The 15,142-nt window shown below is 42.5% G+C and overlaps 3 protein-coding genes across 8 annotated transcripts in view; 2 read left to right on the top strand and 1 right to left on the bottom strand.

The window, feature by feature from the left end:
• Tgo (Aryl hydrocarbon receptor nuclear translocator homolog tgo) overlaps window positions 1-5,434 on the top strand; it is a 25,943-nt gene extending 20,509 nt beyond the window's left edge. Inside the window, exons 3-11 of one of the 5 annotated variants that reach the window (XM_078180362.1) lie at window positions 1,990-2,307; window positions 2,426-2,626; window positions 3,483-3,626; window positions 3,707-3,865; window positions 3,927-4,077; window positions 4,153-4,310; window positions 4,382-4,566; window positions 4,637-4,778; window positions 4,864-5,434. In XM_078180362.1, the coding sequence (XP_078036488.1) occupies window positions 1,990-2,307; window positions 2,426-2,626; window positions 3,483-3,626; window positions 3,707-3,865; window positions 3,927-4,077; window positions 4,153-4,310; window positions 4,382-4,566; window positions 4,637-4,778; window positions 4,864-5,081 (1,676 nt within the window). In that variant the 3' untranslated portion in view covers window positions 5,082-5,434. Of the gene's footprint in view, window positions 1-1,989; window positions 2,308-2,425; window positions 2,636-3,443; window positions 3,627-3,706; window positions 3,866-3,926; window positions 4,078-4,152; window positions 4,311-4,381; window positions 4,567-4,636; window positions 4,779-4,863 lie in introns of all 5 variants that reach the window. The other 4 variants (XM_078180361.1, XM_078180359.1, XM_078180360.1 and 1 more) reach the window with 4 other exon arrangements.
• A 1,675-nt stretch (window positions 5,435-7,109) lies between these two features.
• LOC144469765 (U3 small nucleolar ribonucleoprotein MPP10) lies at window positions 7,110-9,406 on the bottom strand. The gene is made up of 4 exons (XM_078180363.1): window positions 9,225-9,406; window positions 7,788-9,126; window positions 7,606-7,714; window positions 7,110-7,527 (listed from the first exon to the last, which is right to left on the bottom strand). The coding sequence occupies exons 1-4, from the start codon at window positions 9,299-9,301 to the stop codon at window positions 7,157-7,159; spliced, it is 1,896 nt and encodes a 631-aa protein (XP_078036489.1). The 5' UTR covers window positions 9,302-9,406; the 3' UTR covers window positions 7,110-7,156.
• Window positions 9,407-10,274: 868 nt separating this feature from the next.
• LOC144470247 (GAS2-like protein pickled eggs) overlaps window positions 10,275-15,142 on the top strand; it is a 96,074-nt gene continuing 91,206 nt past the window's right edge. For both annotated transcript variants that reach the window (XM_078181192.1, XM_078181191.1), the window contains exon 1: window positions 10,275-10,739. The gene's annotated coding sequence lies outside the window, so the exon portion shown is untranslated. The remainder of the gene's footprint in view (window positions 10,740-15,142) is intronic.

Raw genomic sequence — 15,142 nt, 5'->3', positions numbered from 1 at the left:
TTTCTTCGAGGGGAAGATGCGCGCCCCGGAAAACCGCGCGGAGGGTTTTCCAGGCGACAGGTGTGCGGAACGACCCGCGCCGTGAATCGATTCTCCACGGTCTAGTTAATTGCCCCGCGGAAAGTATCCACGGTTTAGGGAAGCTCGGAGCAGCCGAGGGGATGATGGCAATGGCCGTTCCACGGTTCGTCCGGTTGTTGTCAGTCTCCGAGAAACCCATCCGGCCGGCGGGTTGCACCGGAACGGTCGTAATTCACCGAAGGTTTCGTCGGTTGTTGGTCATATCGAATGCAGAAAGCGCGATTATATGCTTCCGGTGTAAGAATGGGTGGAGTTGCTCGTTCGGTCGGTCGGCTGTCCCTTTAGCCCCGACGCTGTGCGACGCGACGCGACGCTGTGCGAGCGCGCGGCTCTTGCGTGCACACACGCGGCCGGCAACGCCACACATGCCCGGGCCCCCTCCCCCTTTCTCGGATCGGTGTGCGTGCCGTGATTCCAGCTAAGTATTGGTGGTGCGTCGCATTGTTTATAGCCACTTCTCCTCTTTCCCGACAAGAGGGCCGCTGAATACAAATTGCTCGAACCGGAGAAGCCTCTCTCTTACCTGACCGGGAGGAGAGGCTATCGCCTCCGGGATACGTCGACGATCGTTCCCGCGTGCACGCACCCCTTGTCCACGAACTTACAACTTCCCAATGGCACCGAGCTCTCGGACGTTTCTCCCAATTGTTCGCGCCTCGCTCGCGCCTAAGACCGATCGAAAGAAATGTCGCAGACTTTCTCATCCTCGCCGGTGACTTCAGATGCTCGAAGCAGCATTCGAAGTCCGGGCGAAGAAAATTCTAGTCAGACGGTATTGAAATTCGAGCGCGGAGGCTTGTCAAAAGACGGCAGAGAGTCGAAAGGTGAGAGAGGGAGAGAGAAATTCGGTGCCGAACCACGGCACCAAAAATGAGGACGGAGCAGCTCGGCAGCGCAGGTAACTATCGAGGTGCAAGATCGGAATTGCAAAGCGGACAGGATCCCGCGAGGCGGCAGCGAACGAGACAGCGAGGGAGGGACGGAGAGAGGGAGAGAGAGTAAGAAAGGGAGAGAGAGAGAGGGCCGCGATGCGATCTTTACCCCGATATACGGAGAAATTCCGGGAAGAGGTACTTTAACGACTTCCAAACAAGATCTATGGAAGACCCCGGGTGACCTTCGTTACCATTACCTTCCACGTGGAGAACGTCTTCGATGGACATTAATGCCGCGCGATTCGGTCGGGTTTTCTTCCACAAGCGTCGGAGACTGACGATCCGCCGTGCCGGCCCGCCGGCGATCTTAGCACGCTCTTGATCGCGATCTATATACAGCATTACAGTTTAGTAGCCACGTAAATCATACTTCCTCGATGTCTTCACTTCCACGTGATCTCGCGATAATATTTCGCGATGTTCTATCGCGAGCCCTCCGCAACGGGACGTCTGTTCTTCTTTCGAGATCTCCGCTGGAATATTCGTTGCTGAATTCTCGGCTTAAAAGTCTCGTCTTAAAAGTCTCGTCTTCAGAAGTCTCCTCTAAATTTAGCAAAAGAACCAAAGAACATCGAAGCAAAATAAGTCGCCGCGTTTTCCAGAACCCAGTCTTTTAGGGTCGTTTAATCCAACAGCTATGTCCAAGATGCAGCGCTTCCATGGCCAAGTTTTTAGGGGATGCATAGCCGGCGGATCGATAGGGGGTTGAGATGTTTAACAAAGGGACTATTAGATTCCACCCCGAAGCGTCTTCGATCTTCACGTACAAGGGCACTCAGCCATTCGTCCCGGCTGGGAAGTGTTACCCGATACACGTGCACCCTGCGACGACCGAATGAACCTGCCCCGTGCCGGATCGATAGCGCCGTTTGCAAGAAACGTGATTTGCGAAGGGTGTCCATGCTCGATTAAGAATCGGTAGACTTGCAATTCCATTTGACGTTCGACTAACGGACACGGATTTCTGTCCCAGGTAGCGGAAGCACGACCACCGACAACGCGTACAAGCCCTCGTTCCTCACCGACCAGGAGCTGAAGCACCTGATCCTGGAAGCGGCCGACGGGTTCCTGTTCGTCGTCAGCTGCGACAGCGGCAGGATCATCTACGTCTCGGACTCGGTCGCACCTGTCCTGAACTACACGCAGAGCGACTGGTACGGGACCAGTTTGTACTCGCAGGTCCATCCGGACGACGCCGAGAAGGTCAGGGAGCAGCTGAGCGCGGAGGAGCCGCAACACGGGGGCAGGGTGCTGGATCTGAAGACGGGGACCGTCAAGAAGGAGGGTCAATGTGAGTTGGACGTCGCTTCTTCTTCTTCTTTGCGGAGAGCCCCCGTGCTTCTGCCGCTAATTATAGAGATTTAAGATTAAATGAATGGACGGTTGGTGAACATGTGTGTCTGTTGCAGCTTCCATGAGGATGTGCATGGGCTCGAGGAGAGGCTTCATCTGTCGTATGAAGGTCGGGAACCTCCAGACGACCGGCGACATGGCCGCGGCCCACGGCCTGCACCGCATGAAGCAAAGGAACTCGCTGGGCCCGGCCAGGGACGGTCAGAATTACGCGGTGGTCCACTGTACAGGCTACATCAAAAACTGGCCCCCCACTGGTGAGTTTGGTACGGGTTCCAATGTTTCGTCGTTAATCGTTGGACATAACGGTCGGCTGCGACGTAGCGCCAACTTTCTATTTTAAAGCGAGGGAGACGGTGTGCAGGTGGAATATGAACGAACCCGCCTCGCTTCGTAGAAATACGGGGATAGCGACGTTTGTACTATAAATTAAGAGTTGTCGGGGGCTAGAGCCGGACAGACCACGGCCGGATAGCGTGCGGATCGGTTTATAAGAATGAATGGAATCGTCTTGACCTAACAGCCGGCGCAGACGGGTCGGAATACCGATAACTATGCCGGGCGCGCGGGCAATGGATGCGGAATTCGTATGCCGTGTCGCGGCCCTCGATACATAATCAGGAAGACCGACTCCGATGCCGGTGATTTTGTCGGAGGTCTTTTTTTTTTACCTTCCATTAGAAGCGCCGTGCTCTAGACACCTGCCCTGGCTCGTCCGAGTATAGGCGGTTAGACGTCCCTCGCGTTGAAATGGAAACTGGAGCTTGAAACGGAATCATTATGAAATATCGTTGATCGAGATTGCATGGCCGATAAAACCTTATGGAGGCATTTCTCAGCCAATAGTCTGTGGTATCCTTTATACTTACGGACTTCGTGGGGGGAGATTATTCTCGGAAAAGCAAAGAGGCGGAAATGGCTCTATCGGCGTAAATATAAGATTAAATCGGTGTAGGATAAGTAATCGTAGGCCTGACACACTTAGCACGACACTGTAGTACGCATCAGCATAGAAATCACAACCAGTGAATGATTATGAGGAGTCCTAGACTGATTCATAATTTTACGCTGTAGGTGATTTTGTTCCCCCATGTGTACCAGGTGTGGGTATAGGTGACAGGGGGCCTCAAGCTAGACCTGACGGTGTAGTTGCAGATGAAAACACCAGCAGCAATTGCTGCCTGGTCGCCATTGGACGACTACAGGTCACTAGCACACCAAATAGTAGCGATTTAGCAGGTTCCAATAGCAATAATGGTAAGTGAACGATAAAGTACAATTGAAACCGTACCGGTATGAATAATACTTTGAACCATCTAAGCGTGTATGATTTTTAGAATTTATCTCGCGTCACTCGGCTGAAGGTAAATTTACCTTTGTGGACCAAAGAGTCGGTGGAATTCTAGGCTACACACCTTCAGAACTCTTAGGTCATCCGTGCTACGAATTCTTCCATCCAGAAGACTTAACGCACATGAGAGAAAGCTTCGAACAAGGTAAAGTATCCCTCGATTGTGTTCCCGTTCATTTTCGTTGACGTATCCTCGTTTTTCGCAGTGTTGAAGATGAAAGGTCAAGTGGTGTCTGTGATGTACAGATTTCGAGCCAAAAATCGCGACTGGGTGTGGCTGAGGACGTCCGCATTTGCATTTATAAACCCATTTAGCGACACCGTCGAATACATTGTCTGCACCAACACGCATACAAAGTAAGCACACTCCTACACCCGTCGCATGTATAAACCCAAATTCGTCCTAACGAATACACCTGTTCCTCATTTAAGATCATTCCATCCTGGCAGTGATGGACATACAGAAACAGAAGCTGTACCTGCCTATGGACAACCCGGCTTGGACTATTCTCTTCAAAGACATCCTGCTAGGGACCCCCTCTACTCGGGCCATCACATGATGCAGCATCCAGCGACTGTAGCTACAGCTGGTAAGTTACTGTTACATAAAAATATATTTCTACCTTGTTTCCTTTTTTAATTCTGTGACTACGTTTGCCAGGTCCTCAGCAGCCCAGGCCGTCCAGTACACAAAACGTATATCAGGGATATGAAACCACACAGTCGCCGATAGCTTATGGCTCGCCTGGCCAGCAGAGCGCGTCTTCTTCGGTTTTAAGTAGAATCCAAAAGCCAGCTAATACATCTCCGACACCGGTGCAACAAGCTTGGGCTATTGGAAGACAAGTGAGTGCATTGTACCCGTTTATATTCAGTATTTTTCATTTCGTTTGCTAATTGATCTGTTTCTCTGTAGCAACCTGTAACAGAAGGATATCAGTACAGTCAATTAAGTCCATCTAGGTCACCAAGCGGACCAACATATACTCAGTTAAGTAGCGGTGCCAGGACACCGGCTACGCAGTATCATGCAGTCACCACAGTGCCTAATAATTCGGGTGAGTATGAATAGCATTTTTATATTGGATTTCGTACCTGAGTTTAATACTTCTACGAAATAGCATTAACGGTGAATTCATACAGGTATGTGGGGGTGGCAGAGTCAACAACACCAAGCAGCTCAACCAGATGGTGGACAATCAAATCCTCAAGTGGCGGGACAACCCCAGCCACCTCATCCTGCTCAGGGTGGACCTGGCACGCAACCTCAAGAACTCTCAGACATGTTACAGATGCTGCAAGACCAGGGCGGAGCGTCCGGTTTCGAGGAGTTAAATATGTTTAATACTAATTTCGAGTAGCGACAAGAAGAATGTCTACCTTAAGAGAGCTTTAAGGTTTCGAAATCATTGGCACTGTCTCGAGATCACGCCGAGCATCATAATCAGCACTTTTACTTCAGCAATTAATTGAAAGTTCGCAATTAGCACCTCACGTATTAAACTTGACCCGAATCGGCGGTGAGGGTAAGGTCGGCCTAACTTCGTCGGTTCGTTAGCGTTTCTTTTTTAATGAGAAGTTTCATTCGATCGCGTCGAAGGGTACGATTTTAAGGATCGTACGAGATGTTTGCAAAATTCGTCGGAAATTCATAAATATCGTTTTTGTGAAAGTGCCATTAAACGTGTTGTTGGAGAGAAAAAATAAAACAAAAGCTGCTAAATGATCACTTATAATACGCACAGATGAATCACAGTGGATGAGGTCTAGGTAGCTTTTTAATAATACGCGAACTTTAGAGTTCGATGCGATGCGATAATGATTAATTACAAGGATCGTTCGAACGAGAGCTATGATTTTATTTTTTAAGTTTGTTTGTTTATCTTTGTAGATAAGGATCGTGTTGAATGAATCATTGTGGAAATCATTCTTCTTCTATTAATTCCCGTTGTTGATCTGATTTTAGAGCGTAAGAAGAGCAGTCCTAGAAACAATGTTGTAAATTAAAGATTGAACTGTGAACTCTCTTCGTCCTGATTTTTAACGAAATAAACGCAATTATGTAGGTAAGTTATATTTAAATTGTACATGGGATCGAAGAACGATAACTCGAAGAAACCGCGAAGTTTCGCGGTGATATTGTTGATGGATGTAAGTATGTATAAATTTTTGAGTGAAACGGAGAATACGTGTGAGATCTATAATTGTTCGGAAAGCAACGCATTGTTAAGATTTCGGACTATTAATTGGGACTGTGCGTGTATCGTGTACGATTGCTATCACCTTTTACATTGTTATAGGAGTTTAACATCGCATCTGTGCTTATTAATAAGTAGTACGGGATAATATTTCCGATTTTATTGAAAAATAAAACAAACGAAAGAGCACTTCGACTAAACAAAAAAGAAATACTAAAATTAACGAGGTGTACCCTAAAAGTTAAGGGTGAAGAAAAGTATTTTTAAAACTTCTCAATCAAATCTATACAAATCACGGTAATTTTAATACCAGCTTATCGTTAGATTATTAAGACTAGCTTAATTATTTTAATTTAGATCTTTGTAATTATAAACAGTGCAATCATAAGAATCAACACTCAATGGACAAAAAAAAAAGAAGGGAAGATGATTGTTTGAACTTGACGATGTACAAAAACGAAATTATGTAATCCACTTTTGCTTCTCTGTGCAAGACATCATTTTTAGATATTCCTAAAGAAAAAATATAGATAATGTTACACATACGAATAATTGCATTTATAAGTAACCACGTGTGATTTAGCGCATTTGTACATGTCTAGAGAATTCCGATAAGCAAGATCGAAACGAAAAATTTCAGCATATCAATATTGAATTGGGAACATTTTTACTAATATATAAAAGTATATAATACGCGTACGATTCTTTTTAATCATCCTATGTCGAAAGTAGTTCCACTAACTATTGCTCGGACAATAATTAATGTATCGATGTGCGTGTGCATCGATACGTATACGCAAATGATCGATTAAATTGCGAATCTCATCTGTAAAACATTTTTGGGGCCCATTAACTTTGATCGTTTAATGATCATGCTCCTCCACCACGCCCTTTATGAAAGTAAGATCAGCTTTTCGAACTTGATTTCGTGCGAAAAATAGTTACCTGAAATTTTTATTATAATGCAATTATTTAAAAATAAATAACGGAAGAATAATATGCGCTCGTATAAAATGAAACTATTATTTATAGATTCCTCCAGTGCGCTTATTATATTACATAAATATAAAAGTTGTATGAATCACGGAACAATTGGTAATATAAAGTCCACATTCGTGTTGGAAAGCTGGCGTACTTATTCAACCCTTTATATTTTGTATCGTGGATATGGTATAAAATTCAAACGTGTGAAACTGTACAACATGTTCTCCTCTATTTAAAAAAAAACTATACAAAAATTATAATTTCAGTTTAATGGCGGACAACGTGTCCTTTTGTTTTTTCTTGGAACGTGCCTCAGTCTTGGACTTGATGTGGCTCTTCACCTGGTCTTGCAATTGATTGAAGAACGCGGTGGACGACTTTGGAACCTTGTGTCCCGTATCATCCATCTGGATAATGTTTCGATTTTTGATCAATTTCTTCGTTAGTTCTGCTGCTTTGTCCTTCTTGTATTTCTTCTGTATTCCCGGCTTCATCGCGTTTAGTTTCTCTTTCTTCTCCATGGCTTCTTGACGAGCATGTTGCCTCATCTTCTTGTGCCGACGTTCTCGTTTCATGTCTGTCTTCGTTCTTTCTGCTCTGCCAATAAGATCGCCTCGTTGTTTTTCTAATAATAAATAATAAATTAGTCATATATATGAACATATAAAATATAAATACACGTTGTATTCAATAAAACATTTACCCTTAATTTCTTCTGGCGCCAATAAAGCAGCATCGCTAATCGCTACTGGTGCCACTTCCTCCATAGTAATTGCCGGAATATTGCTGATAATCTTAATATCCGGTTTCGCCTGAAACAAGTACATACAATTGGTAATATGTGGTAAAATAAATAATAAAATGCAAACGTTTTAATAATCTTACTGGTTTAGGAGTGTAATGGAAGTTTGATAGTGCATCCAACTTTAAGAACACAGCGTGCATCATTTCACGGATTTCCGTGTGCAACTTTGGCTCTTCTTCCTCTTTCTCGTCGTTGTCTGGATTCAATGCTTGCTTTTGTTTAAGATATTCGTTCTCGTAAATTTGTGACAAACTTTCTTTGCTCTTTTCCTGGTTCAATACCAATTTCTTTTTGTATTCCATTGGTGTCTCTACTGGTTTGAATTTTTTCTCAACATCGTCCCAAGCTTTATCCTTTACTCTTTGCTTAATTATATCTTCCAGTTTAAATGTTGTTTGCTCGGTAATAACTGGCGCAGGTCTTGTTGTTATATCAAATTCAACAAACTCTTCCAGTAAAGAATTCTGTGGTCTACTGGCAGCACTCACTTCACCCTTCATTTGCCAAGGTTTCTCTCCCACTGCTTCTTGTTCCAATTGTTTAATCCTATCTAGTAATCTATCTTGACGTGTTTCAAGAGAGGATCTTGCTTCTATTTCTTCTTTTTTGTTGACAGATTTATTGTCCAAACTATCCGTATCGTCGGAATCGTTTGTGAGATTGAAAGTAACTTTCTTCTTGGGAGATTTGTGCTCGTCCCCCTCATCATCCGTGTCCATGGCTTCATCCGAATCATCGCGTAGAGAATAATCGTCTACGTCGATATTGTCATTGCTTTTATATTGTGTAGAATCATTGATCTCTTCATCCTCGCTCTGCGGACTATCAAAGAAGTCTGTATATTTCACGAGCTTCTCTTCTCCGCTTTGATCTTCATCATTGTCTGAAAAATCATTGAATAGATCGACTGATTCCTCATCAGAATCTTTCTCATTCTTTTCATTTTGTACCTCCTTCCTTTCTTCCTTTGTCAAGTATTCGTCTAATTCTTGTAATTTAAAAAATTTGTCATCCACTATGGATGGCTTATTTTTCTGCTTCTTCCTGGCTTTCTTTTGTTTCATTAAATTATCGTCCAGTGAAGTCTGATCGTCCGAAACATTGTCATCGGACATGTTTTCTTCTTTTTCATCATTGTCTACCTTTGTTTTTTTAATACTATGTACAATTTTTGGCTTCGTTACGGTAACTGGTATTTTCAGATTCTTACTTTCGGTTAGAACCTTCGCGACGCCAGTTATAAAATGCGTAAGCTCACTTTCATTCTGTAGTTCGAGTTGCTGCCATATCTGCTCTTCGTCGAAACCTTCCGTTACCAGCTCTGGCAGTGCGTTTGTTTTTCTTTTCGTTAGCTCTTTTGTAAAGTCATATAAACGCTTCGTTGAATTTTTAAACTTTAACGCTACTTCATTTTGTACGCTGCAACACGTTTAATGAATTGCTTTATCTCCTCTTCAATTGTTACTTGTATATACTAGGTTATGTTGGCTTAATAAAACGAAACAAAGTGTACCTACCTCAAAAATTGTTCAGGTTTCCTAGTATTATTATCGATTATAGAGACAACATTATCAAGTATTTCTGTTGCAGACATTGTAAATGCACATCTATTTTAACATTCCATTAAAAAATTTCCCATAAAAAGGTTATGTTTGTACCACGACGATCACAGGCAACCATAGGCACGACCACATGAATATATCTGCATAACCTCCCGATGGGCACAGAAACACTATCATCACATAGCGGTGAAACGTCGAATTAATTTCTCCTTTCTAGATTCGCCGCGAGATTGCGACACTGTTCACTTTTTGGTTCGGCTTGATATTCTAGGATGTGGATAGGAGTGTGTCTCAAACAGCCTTAAATCTTTGGTACATTTAATTGCATTCTAATTTTGTCATAAGTAATATTTTTCAATATTATTTTGCTATAATTAATGTTTTTCGATGTTACAATAATTTTTTTACTGTGCACATAGAAGAGATTTAACGTATCGTCCCTACGAGGTTATAGTGTTCCTGTGCATGACTAGTTTGTGAAAGACCGTACACTAGTCATTATTATAACAATCCGAGGTAAAGAATCAGTGCGCAATAGTTCTATTATTGAATTATCATATCAGAAATATTCAAGTTTCCCCGTGTACTGCGTGTTCTAAATGCCAAAAGACGGAAAATTTAAATATTACGAAGAAACTGATTCTTGACACCGCTTGCATCTATTTCATCATGACAACGATACGAATCGACTGCAGCGCGATTTACAGAAGCAAGAATTGAAAAAATTCAAAAAGTATCGCAAGATTTCCATCGCATCGATTCTACGCGCTTCGATATCGTCTCTCGACTCGAATCGAAGGGCGCGAAGGAATCGAATGTTCCGAAAGAAGAAACGAGATGATACCGTCGCCGGGTGGCCGCGCAGTGCTGCCCCCTGTCGACGGTCCGTGATAAGTCTGTTCCCTACCAAGTCCCTAGCGAACCTACGACTACATTCACGCTGCGGCGGAGCATTTATACGGGTGGACTGCAACCAGGCGCTTTAGTCTCTGGTTGAGATGCGAGGCGTGAGTATGGGGTACGAGTGCAGCCCGCCAGGCGTGAACTGCATCGAGAATTGAAAACAAAAACACCGGGAGAAGGATCGTGCATGACGTCCTGTACACCGGGCGCACTGTCCAAACAGAATAAACAGCGGCGCATTGTCCGGCAAACGGATCGTTCGCCTGTCCACCGCACCGCGAATCTTTCTACTCGGGATATTTTTCCGTCTCTCTGTCAGTGAATACTCGAACGCGAGCTGTCACTCGCAAATGTACGGTTAATCGATCCGCGTGCAATAACGAGAAGTCCGGAACTCGCGTCGCGCTCGATGCAAGTCTCGGCAACGCGGCCGAATCGCCAAACCGATCCAAGCGATTCCCGGGGCTGAATCGTTTGTCGTCAATGCGACACTTCTCGCCGCGTGTGCATCCTAGGGATACGTGAAGGGCCAGCCAACGTCCTCTGCTGGGATACGTCCGGGATTTGGTGAGTTGTCACTGCTTTATTTTCATTGTTTACCCCTCGCCCATTTCCAACCTAAAAAAACGAACACTGGTCAATCTGCCACCCCTGTGGTTCGCCGACGCACACCAGCATCGAATACTAGGGAAAAATGCGGTTTGACGTATTCTCGACGAGCTTTTGAATTCCTCGCGGATATTGCTGGCCGCAATTATCGTCTATTTTATTTCTACAGCGTTTTGGAACTATCGTTCTTTATTTTTTCGAAGTGTCAGGCTACATTTATCGTACCTATCACACTTAGCAAATACAAGGTCTCTTATTTGTATTGTCACGATATTTGTAATGTTTAGTTATTGTTTTTATTGTGTATATTGTAACGCGGAAATTGTTGATGTTCTTTATCGAGCTTCCTTGGTATTATACTCCAGACGTTTTTCATCGAATATTGAGCAGAACACGCCTGTCATTTGATAATATTAATCCTGTTTGTCTGAAACCGTGCCATCGTTCGCATTTCCAATCTTGATACCGTTTGGCGTGCACGCTTATGGCGTGATAAAAAGTTTAGGTGCCGTTTTCAATTTTTACCTTACAATGTTACAATTTTCCATTAGAAAATCTGTGTACGGTCTGTCGAGAGACATCAATATTTAAAAGATCTTTGAATTTTATCGTAGCTTATTAACGAATCGCTGGCTCTTTTGCAATTATTCGTTCGGTTCGGGGATTCAATTTTGCCACCCTTTTTATTTTCACTATAATTAGCTGAGTCACTGAAGAAAGTCTTCTACTCTGTATGGTACAATTTAAACTTTTTCTTCTTCGGTTATTTACCACCAGGCATTACTACTGTCATGAATATACGATTTTTATAAATGAAATTTAAGATTTAATTTGCAAAGAACTAGCAACAGGGTTTTAAATCGCTTCTCTTGATCACGTTTTTTAAAAGAAATATCAATAGTTTTTTGAACTTATGACTCGTTAGAGAAAACACAATAGAAATGATAAGGAAGGGAGCACGTCTTTCCGAATCATCGAGACGCCGATTGATTTCTAATTACTCCGAACGTGCACGGGGTTACCAAACTCTGATTTCTTTATGTCGACCATTCATTTAATATTCTCAACTAATAAATAGACTGTGTAGTTTTGTGTAAAACGAAAACTGTCTATACCAATTGCAAGAAATAGAAACTCTATAGCAAGTTAATTCATTGTTTAAAGATTTAATTGATGAAAAATAATAAATTGACATATGGAAGTTCTGTTAGTCAATTTACTATGTTAAATTGCATCTTATCAATTTTTCTATAAATTCATAAACTTCGCGGTCTACTAAAGTCCGATTAAATTTCTGACTAGTACAAAACTTGTCCGTATTTTTATAAATGAATAATAGACAATTTTAAACTATCAAAGCAATTAGGTTTCGAAGCAATTAGGGTGGTTAATCATTTGGTAAATTATCTCGATACATTTAAAGAAGAACATCTAGAATCGAATTAAAAATTCAGGTCGGATTCAGAATATTAATATTAAATACATAAAAATAAATAAAGTAAATAATAAATGAATAAATAATAAATAAACATATTCTATGATTGAAACGATAGAAAATACATGTTCGCTCGCTTCACAGATTGTCACGCGCCTGTTCAAATATTTAGAACCTACTTGTTATCTTGCAGGCCAATATTTATGTAATCACTGTACCGTTTGTCCAATATTTTCCTTCGATTAGACCATGTTTTCCCAACCTGTTTTCCCTCGCTGTACCCCGGCCGTTTTTCTTTTGCCTAGCGCCACGTTTCAGCAAACCATCCCCTATTATCAGATCTGCTAAACGTAGCATTCTAATCTGGGAAATCGCCACTAATAATAAATAAAAGAAAATCTGGGTCTTATCAGTCTAGGCAAAAAATACAGTGGCACACTTTAATATTGAAATACTTTTTAAAATGCAATATTTTTTTCAAAGCAGATTAAGCGATTTTAATTTTCTTTCGGTGATAGGGGAATCAGTAGGATTATTTATTATTATTATATAATAATATGAAAACTTACTTATGATCATAATATAATATTATGTAATAAATGTAGGAATAAATATGGATTATAATCGGTATAATATAATAATAGTAAGAACAAGTTATTCTACTTATTATTTTATGTATTATACAATAATAATAATAAGTAATCCTACTTACAATATATAAGATTTAATAGGATTAATAATTATTATTCTGTTTTATTATATTATTATATTATACCGATTACAATCTATATTTCTTGCCATATTTACCACATAATATTATATTATTATTATAAAAAGGTTTTCACAATTCATCAATAAAGAAATAGTTATTAATAACAATTAAAAATATAGTAACAGCTCATTGTATCATACACTAATCTAAATTATATCCATAGCATGCTACGTCCACCATCTAAAACAAATTCAAAACGTTTAATCCACCGAAGGGAAAAAGTCATCGCGTTTTGAATACTGTTTGAATATTAATGGAAGTCATTGTACGCAACCGAGATTTTTCCTTCGCGATTCTACGGCCGAGGAAAATATTTCCCGTGCTCGCATGACACTTGAATAGAGCCGGATGATAGGTCGGATTGCTTTCTATCGAAGAAAAAGTGTATTGTTTCGCTTCGCGTGCCCGTAGAAAGGAGGTTTTGACCGAGTTTCGACGAGCCTGTCGTAGATTATCGCGGCGCAGAGATAGATCGCCGGGTTCATTGAGTCAGAGACAATTAGCCCGGCGAGCCGCGTTTATCTCTTGCCGATGGGAGCAAGATGGGAGATAAAGGTTTTCGGGGAACGCGACTGTTAAATACGCGTCGAACGCTAATCGTCGTCTCGACGCCGTGAACCGTTGATTAAGCGAAGTATTCCAGTATTTGCCGGAGCAAACGTTTCGTTAGAAAATATTTATCTGGAACCGTTGACCAATAGCCGGCGTTCGCGATTAATCAGCTACTCGGAAACCCGGCGTCGTTGATCCCGATTTTATCGAGACTACGAAGAAAGCATTGATCTTCTCGATAAATATATCCTCGTTCAACGGTGTTCGTTTATTGTTCGTTCTCGCGTCAAGTGGCTCCATTTGTTGTTACCAGCGAAGCTGCGAATTTTATTTATGATATTGTTCGCGCGAACTTTGCGCGGCGATAAAAAAAAACGCGCAAAAGTATAGTTAAACGCGCGGTGTTCTCGCAAGGTCAGCTTTAATCCTGGATGGGCTCTTAGGGTCGCGCGATCCCGTCGCGGTTATTTATGCGCGGGCCGCGCTCCGTTTTTGGTGAAAATTGTTTTCGGTCGCCTTTTTTCTCGTTTTGTCATTGAAGCCGCGGGTCTATTTTTAAGCCGGCCGTCGCCATAAAAGTACCAATAAATTTTCTCAAAGTCCGCCGGTGACTCACCTGTCCTCCGCGCGGTTTAAAACCGCGCTTAAAAGGCAAATGAGGTGATTAATGTATCGACGCGTAACAGCTAGGAACAAATAAATCGCGTGCTCGGCCCTGCAACAAGGCGAACCCATCACAATATGCGATGTTTCCCCTGCCGCGTCTATCTCGGTTAGAACTATACGCGCGCCGGCCGTTTTTAAAGCGGCGCGATAACAATGATCTCTCTATTTATCGTTCGCGGTATTGTCGCGCAAAGATCGTAGACTATTTTGTAAAAGAAACATCTGTTTCGCGATTAGTTTCCATTATTTGTCATCGGATGGCAGCTGAATGCCATCTATATATGCCGATTATATATAAATACTTTAATATATATATATATATAATTATACTTGTGGTTCTAGAAATGTTTGACAATTCGGAAATGGATACCCGAGGTCATTTCAAGCAACTTTTTCCTTTGCGAAAATTCTCTCCGAAGCGTCGTCAACGAGATATCAACGAAAACCGTTGACCAATCAGAATAATCGCGCCAGCGGCGTTCGTTTCTCATTGGTCGCTATGTTTTCTGAATAACTCCTGAACGACGCCTCGAAGAAGATTTCTGCAAAGGAAAAAGTTGCTTGAAATGACCTCGGGAACCCCTCGATTCCCGATTCCAAGTGAATTCTGGCACACCTTGTACAACGGTGGATAAAAATCGATAAAACCACTAGGTTAAAGTCACCGATCTCCAAAATTCCGCGTTTCGAAATTGCCGGCAAAAATCGTCGACCGATACCGCGCGGTAGATCCGCCAGATCGGCGATCTCGTTCGGTCGCGCATTGAAATCGCCGGGCGACACGCGCTCGCGCTCGGGCGATGTACGGTGTCCCGATCGGCAACGATAGCTCGCCGATGATTGAATTGCCAATGCGCGCGAGATGGCTGCGCGGGGTCGCCTCGGCGCGCGAAGACGATCAAGATTACCGGGCAAAGACAAAAGGGGGGGGGGGGG

The sequence above is a fragment of the Augochlora pura genome, chromosome 5, assembly GCF_028453695.1.
Source record: "Augochlora pura isolate Apur16 chromosome 5, APUR_v2.2.1, whole genome shotgun sequence".
Lineage (NCBI taxonomy): Eukaryota > Metazoa > Arthropoda > Insecta > Hymenoptera > Halictidae > Augochlora > Augochlora pura.
The sequence above is the reverse complement of the archived record's forward strand: the minus strand, read 5'-3'. Positions and strand labels throughout refer to the sequence as shown.